General features: G+C 40.2%; 2 protein-coding genes across 2 annotated transcripts in view; both read left to right on the top strand.

Annotated features, from left to right (window-relative positions):
- Positions 1 to 618: 618 nt before the first annotated feature.
- Positions 619 to 7,255, top strand: LOC128896329 (tetratricopeptide repeat protein 21B-like). Its single transcript, XM_054159628.1, has 7 exons — positions 619 to 887; positions 976 to 3,260; positions 3,336 to 3,652; positions 4,050 to 4,381; positions 4,446 to 4,653; positions 4,732 to 5,045; positions 5,135 to 7,255. Exons 2-7 carry the CDS (start codon positions 1,132 to 1,134, stop codon positions 5,765 to 5,767), a joined length of 3,933 nt encoding a protein of 1,310 aa, XP_054015603.1. The 5' UTR covers positions 619 to 887; positions 976 to 1,131; the 3' UTR covers positions 5,768 to 7,255.
- Positions 6,457 to 7,472, top strand: part of LOC128894530 (uncharacterized) — a 1,896-nt gene continuing 880 nt past the window's right edge. The window contains exons 1-4 of the mRNA XM_054156318.1: positions 6,457 to 6,605; positions 6,762 to 6,936; positions 6,995 to 7,147; positions 7,249 to 7,410. Of these exons, the coding sequence (XP_054012293.1) occupies positions 6,457 to 6,605; positions 6,762 to 6,936; positions 6,995 to 7,147; positions 7,249 to 7,410 (639 nt within the window). The remainder of the gene's footprint in view (positions 6,606 to 6,761; positions 6,937 to 6,994; positions 7,148 to 7,248; positions 7,411 to 7,472) is intronic.

Below are 7,472 nucleotides of genomic sequence, written 5' to 3'. Positions count from 1 at the left end.
GTTTAATGTTTCGGTATTTTGCACATTTTTCTGGCGCCATCTAGCGGCGAGTCATCGGAACTATTTGCCTACAAGCTTGGAGCCTTTTCAAAGAGATGGCGCCACCGTTTGTTTAAATGAAAATGATTTTTAAACAATGTAATGCTAATAACATAAATTAATTAAACAATAAGGTTAAAATCTCAAGCACTATGATATTTGAATTAAACTGTACAGTCGTTTTTCAATGTTAAATGTGATAACGATTATGTTATGTATTTATATGTATTGGATTTTAGTTCGTAGTATTGACCGCTAGATGGACATACTAATTGCCGCCCCGTTAGCGTCTCCTTTTAAAATTTTGTATTTTTGTTTGAAATTCAATGTTTATGTTATTAAATGGAAATAAATACACACATATGTTAAAAAATATGTTGAATATAAAAGATAGATGCTTTATTTGTCCCATAATCATTACAATCTTAATTACAGTATCAACATATTGTATTCAATATTCGAATAAACACTATGAATATACACATACACCCACTATTTTTATTTGTATCAATTATTCAAATAGTATTCTATTAAAGTCTGCAAATTATTGACGTTTAGAGCAATTATATATTATTGTTGCTAAGTAACTACATGCCAACATAACCATAACCTCAAATTTGTTTGAAGTTTCCATTTTAATGAATATAAAATTGTAATAAATATCGTAATTATTCAGTTAATAGAAGTTTTTGGAAGTATATTTTTTTATGTGAGCGGTATGAATTGCATAAGTACTATATTATCTTCGATATTGGAACAATCTAAGCGAAATCATTATGCTAAATTCATTTACACTGTACATCATAATAAGAAACAAGGTCTATTTTATGTAAAAATGGATAATAATTGTAAGATATACTACTGAAGCAATCATTACTCTTAGCATCTAGATAATTTAACGTAATTCTAAATTATGTATTGCTTTTTTATTTGCAGAAGTTCTGTTACGATATGTAGTTGATGAAAAGGTCTTAGATATGCAAACAATTAATGTACCGTACATATGTATACAGAACAAAGTTTGGCATGTCCACTTGCACAAGTACTACTGTAACTTTAAACTGAAATTCAATATTTTATATAGTTTATAAAATGGAAGAAATAGAGTATACAACTTTGATCGAATGGTTTTGTCACCAATTTTATTATAATGGTATGGTGCTTCATGCTAAAGAAGCATGCGAAGCTTACCCTACAAGCGAACGTTTAAGAATTCTATTAAGTCTTGCGTACGCATTGACTGGCAAAACTCAAGAGGCAATTAAAGAGAGCTTGAGCTTAGTAAGTAACACGGATGCAACTTTAGCAGCATTGCTTGTGCAGAATGTAGCATACACAATTGGCGAGAATGTTGAAAGGACCACTATGATGCAGATTGATACAAGAATCAGAGATGAAAGGAGAAAATCATCTCCTAATGCATTGTCATTAGCTGCCTTGGTATTACTTTTGTCGCAGAAAGTTGATAAAGCTAAAGATTACACGGAGAGAGCTTACAAACTAAATCCATCCAATGTAAACGTTTTGCTAGCTAAAGGTTGGGTAGATCTGTTTGCTACAAATGAAAATGGTTTGGACAAACCAAATCTATTTGAAGTCGTCTTAGAACAAGATCCAAAGAACGTAAATGCTCTGCTAGGTTCTTCCAAGTACAAGCAGCAACATGGCGACAGTGCGGGCGCAATATTAACATTAAATTCATTGATCGTACGCTATTCTAAGTTATATTTACCTTTAGTCGAGAAATTGTACAATCAACTTACCTTGAAAGACTGGGACCAAGTGTTGGAAACTGCTAACAGGATATCGTCGATCGATTCGAATAACTTGGACGCTCTAAAGGCCCAAACATTTGTAGTTCTTTGCAGGGATGGAAATTATAGCGAAGGGTTGAGATATTTGCAGCTGTTCTTCAGGAATCTTATGCTTACGGAAGCTAGAAACGTAACTGTCTTCATCGCCGGTGTACAATTATTTTCGCGGTTGGCTTGCAAGAATCAAGAGATTCTAGCTGAACTCTCTAGAGCAACCGAGAAGATGCTGCAACAAAATTCCAAGAGCGCAGATCTTATGGTCGAGTTGGGTAATTTATATGTTTCGTTAAACAAAACAAAGGATGCTGAAAATTGGTACAGAAACGCTGTAAGAATAAACGAGTCTTCGTTCGCTGCTTTAATGGGTCTAGCGCATTGTCAGCTTTTGGATGGTTCGGTCGAAGCCTCGGAATTAGCGCAGCAACAAATAGATTTTCTCATGGATATACAATCCAACTCGATGGACGCAGAATTGCTTTTCATGTCTGCAAAGCTGAAGTCTAGCGATCCGAATAAAGCTCTCAATTGTTTGGACAGTGCAGCTACGATCATATTGAATAATTGCAGGTACGTACCATATGGTTACGACTACGTGAAAAGATTAAATCCTGACTTGTGTTTAGAGATCTCTAAACAGCGTCTGATTTATTCGATAACGAGTGATGGAACGAACCTGGAGAAAAGCGTATCGAATAAAGAGGAACCAAGCTTGTATTTATTGGAACAGTTAACAGACGCGTATCCTGGCTTAATAGCAGCGCAATTATTGTTGAGCAAAGCTAAAATGCAAACGGGAGAGTTAAACAGAGCTTCGGATATCCTGAAAAATCTCTTGGATAATATCGATTCGTCCAATGCCGAAGCTCATTTGCTTATGGCGCAAATTTTGGCTCGCCAGGGAAATTATCAGCAAGCTTCTCAGAGTTTGGAAGTTGGTTTGAGCTACAACTTTAAGATCAGGGATAATCCGATCTATCATTTAATCATTGGCATGGTTCAGAGAGAAAACAAAGACGTCGAGGGCGCCATGAAAAGTTTCCAGGCTGCTATGTCGTACGCGGGATTGCTGTCTCACGGAAACGTCCAGAATGCTGTACATATTTCCATGTCGGACACGGCAACCTTGTATCTGGAATTAATTTCTGCGTACAGCGAGATGGGACAATTCAACGAAGCGACCGCTGCGGTCCAGGAGGCGAAAATAAAATTTGGAAACACCATAGAAGAGGGCAGAATATTAATCGGGCATGCCGAGCTACTTTTAGAAACGGGAGAACTGGACGAAGCCATCAAGTGTCTGTCCAAAGTAACTCCTGATCAGCCTTACTATTTGCAAGCTCATACACGCTTGGCTGAAATAAATTTGAAACACAAAAAAGATAGGCACGCTTTCGCCATGTGTTTCAGGTTTGTTAATCAGGATGATACTTCTTTCTTTTGTCTTCTTTGTAACCTTTCAAATTAATGTATTTCGACTTTCAGGGAGTTGGTGGAACACTGTCCAGATCCCAAGACGTACAGCATGCTCGGAGACGCGTACATGTCTATACAGGAGCCAGAAAGAGCGATAGAGTCGTACGAGCAAGCGTTGAAACGGAATCCAACGAACAAGTTACACATAGCCAGTAAATTGGGGAAAGCGCTGGTAAAGACGCATCAGTACACGAAGGCTATAAATTACTACTGGGACGCGATGAAACAGGAGAATTTCAAAGGTTTGAAACTGGATCTCGCGAAACTGTTTATGACAATGAAACAATATGATAAAGCGGAATCCACGCTGGTACAAGAACTGCAAGGCAAGCATCGTTATTATTTAGTCATGATCCCTGGGATTCATTTTATGGTTGAAAACCATTCTGGTTTCGTTTTTCACTGTTAAATGTAATCAAACGGAAGTGAGTAAATGATTGAATACGATGGGAATGAAGGTAAACTGGAAGTTGGGAATGAATAAAGACAAAATTGGGATAACTGGGAATAAAGGGGATACGTGTAGGCCAGTAGCTGAGTGACCCCACCCTATGGGTACGCTTTAAGTTTGATTACACTGTTCGCTGAGCTATATGATTAGTTTTGCATTAATAATAAATTAGTTTTGCCTATCCTGTATTCTAGTAAGTCGGTTTTCAACCACTGTCGTTTGATCAATGATTGAGAACCTGTAAGTTTTTACACAAGCAACTAATGTTTCAGATGGTCGTCGAGATTCGGATGTACAAAGCTTGGAAGTACGCGGCCAGCTGTTGTTGTTGCTTGCAAAAACCCGGGAGAAGGCAGACAACATCAAAGGCGCTCTGTCTGCGCTTAAAGAAGCCAAGGAAAATCAACACAGATACATGCAGCGTCTAACTGGTCCCGGTTCAGAGAACGAGAAACAGATTCTAACCAACATCTGCTTGACGATGGCAGACTACTCGTCCTCTCTGAGAAACTACGACCAAGCTATAATGTATTACAAGGAAGCTTTGGATCACAAGCCTGCGAATGTGCAAGCACTGTTATCATTGGCGAGGCTGTACATGCAGGTATACGATCACGGAATTTTTACAGCGATATTTTTGTTTATTAACGATTGCCTCGCGTCGACAGACCAATAATTTGGATCGATGCGCCCAAAGCTGTACAGCTCTGTTGAACGCGGATCCGAATAACGAAGCTGCCTCGATAATGATGGCTGATCTCGCGTTCAGAAAGGTGGACTTCGACACGGCAGCGTTTCACTTTCGACAGTTGCTAATGAAGCAACCAACCTACTGGACCGCACTGGCAAGGCTGATCGAAGTTTCCCGGAGAACAGGTAGGGAACGTAGTTCACACGAGTGAAACGTAGACCTTGTTGTTTATTCGAGGTTTAACGAATTGCCAACGAAACCAGGGGACATGGACGATCTCGAGGAATGGCTTCATCGAGCGGAGATAGGGATGAGCGGGTCGAGCTTAACGGCTGGATATTATTACTGTGCTGGCTTATTGGATTGGCGTATGGGCAGATTAAATTCTGCGCTGCGTCAGTTCAATTTTGCGAGACGTGATCCTGAGTGGGGTCAACAAGCAATATACAATATGATCGAGATTTGCTTAGATCCGGATGATGATTCTTCTCTCTCGAACGACGTCTTTAACGACGATGACGTGGAATGCCAAGACTCTAGAACGATGGCCTTGAAAACGGCGTATCGTCTGTTGCAGGTACTATTATTCGTTCTTTTCTAATTTTTTCTTAATTAGATAGAAAATCGTATCGACGAAAGCTGACCAAGTAATAAACATCGTTTCAGGAGTTAAATCCTAAGGGAAACTCGCACGAGATGTTGACGCACAGGCTGTTGAGCAATTTCTTCCTCCTGGCTACCAAACAGAAGTCGAACATAGAGAAGGTTTTACAGGATTGTACGTCACTGGCTAGTCAAGAAGCCCTCAGAGATCACGTGGGGCCTGCTCTTGGTATGGCGATGGCTCACATCCTGCTTAAACAAACCCCTAGGGCACGGAATCATTTGAAACGCGTCAGCAAGAACATATGGACATTCGAAGACGCGGAATATCTGGAGCGCTGTTGGCTGCTCTTGGCGGACATTTACGCCCAGTCGGGCAAGTACGACTTGGCGAACGATCTCCTGAGGCGCGTGTTGCAGCACAACGCCACTTGCGTCAGGGCACACGAACTATCCGGCTACATAGCGGAAAAGGAGCAGAATTATCGCGAAGCCGCCGCGCAATACAGTCAAGCCTGGAAGTACGGTGGTAAATTCAAGCTTTCGATCGCCTACAAGTTGGCTTACTGTTCCATGAAGGCCAAGTCGTACGCAGAGGCGATCGAAGCCTGCAACGAAGTTCTGAAGCTGAGCCCTGACTATCCGCGCATCAAGAAGGACATTCTGGAAAAGTGTATCAACAACTTGCGTACTTAACACTTTATTTACCGGGAGCCTATTTATAGGCTTTTTAATTTCGGTACTTAGCTTTTCGAATTTATTTACTGTGTTGATGGTCGTCTACTTACAATGTTCAGTTTTTGGAAACGGACTTGGCTTTCAATGTACTAGTTACGATATGGAGGAATTACTGTCAACCTAGATTGGCATATGCTACTGTAGAAAATTCTTTTTTGAATTAAAGACTGTTTCTAAATAGGTAGATAAAGTGTTAATATAAGTTCTCTGTCTCGCCGTGTGAACAATTTACATTGTACATAGTGATATTGATTGCTGTAATAAGAGATAGTAGCGATACGAGTAAGGTTTAATATGTATTCACCACAACTATTAACGCAAGTTCTCTGTCTCGCCGTGAACAATTTACATTGTACGTAGTGATATTGATTGCTGTAATAAGAGATAGTAGCGATACGAGTAAGGTTTAATACGTATTCACCACAACTATTAACGCAAGTTCTCTGTCTCGCTGCGAACAATTTACATTGTATTTGCTGTAATAAGAGATAGTAGCGATACGAGTAAGGTTTAACATGTATTCATCAGTCAAATAAAAGTAGATTCATTGGTGACCGGGTCACCAAAGCTATAGTATTGAGTCATGAGATAAGAAACGAATTTCATACTTGTTGCAAACTTCACTAGTCGACCTATAACCAACAAAAATGAACCTGATCACTGCAGAGAAAGGAGAGTCCGTCGTTACAAATGTTTCACTGCTGAAGAAGAACGTTCTGCGCATCGTGGTTACTGACGGAACCACAGAAATCACCCTAGCACTCCTGTACAGGATTCTCTCTGACAATACATTCGGGTCAGACCAACCTATATTAATCAGTGTTTACGAGTTCCCAGCGAAAGCAGTGTTTCTGGAGAGCGTCGAGATCGAGCTCACCTCGTTTTGTCCAAACCTCTTACACGGTTAACAAACACCTCCCCTTTTTTCTGTCTATATTAATAAATAAATAAGACATTTAATCACGTTGTTTCGTGGACCAGGCGTCACTTATGGTCACGACGAATCGGTGGCGTTTAAAGACGCAGACGTTGTGTTCTGCATAGGTTCAGCGAGGGAGTATGTGTTCCGTGAGGAGGAATACAATGGTCCATTTTTCAAGGAATACGTTCGCGTCGCCAAGTTCTATGTACTAACTTGTATATATTTTGTTAAATTAGTTGATCCTTTTAGATGAATCTTTATAGGGCGAGTGCATAGAGAAATACGCGAAAAAGGACGCGAGAATTATAGTACTCGGAAATACAGCTGCTACGATCATATCTCGATACGCCAAGTCCATCCCCCCTAAGAATATAACTGCGCTGGCGATGTTCAATTTGAAGATGGCTGCTACACACGTATTTTACCCACGCGGTTTATCCAAACAATTATCAAAATTCATAATACAGAATCTATACTTTCTACCGGAACACGCCTGAGTTTATCGTGTTCATTTCAGATTGCTGAGCGCGCGAACTGTCTTCCGATAGATGTTAAAAACATTGTAATATGGGGCAACAACAACTGTTACAGCTTTCCAGATTGCAGATACGTGTACTTCGCGAATGGGAAACCTGTAAGCGACGAATTGATAGTCTGGATGAGAACCAGTCTTCAAAGCGTAAGGATTCCCTTATTCTACAGGGCGGCGCTAGTGTCGCGTCCCTTATAACCTCCAGAGCT

The sequence above is a fragment of the Hylaeus anthracinus genome, unplaced genomic scaffold, assembly GCF_026225885.1.
Source record: "Hylaeus anthracinus isolate JK02 unplaced genomic scaffold, UHH_iyHylAnth1.0_haploid 0, whole genome shotgun sequence".
NCBI lineage: Eukaryota > Metazoa > Arthropoda > Insecta > Hymenoptera > Colletidae > Hylaeus > Hylaeus anthracinus.
This window is presented reverse-complemented; position numbering and strand designations above follow the sequence as displayed.

Excerpts from the sequence above, each read along its gene's own strand:
- LOC128896329 (XM_054159628.1), top strand. The coding sequence starts at position 1,132 with ATGGAAGAAATAGAGTATACAACTTTGATCGAATGGTTTTGTCACCAA. Across the intron at positions 3,261-3,335 it reads GCTTTCGCCATGTGTTTCAG|GGAGTTGGTGGAACACTGTC; the intron begins GTTTGTTAATCA and ends TTCGACTTTCAG. Across the intron at positions 4,654-4,731 it reads CGAAGTTTCCCGGAGAACAG|GGGACATGGACGATCTCGAG; the intron begins GTAGGGAACGTA and ends CAACGAAACCAG.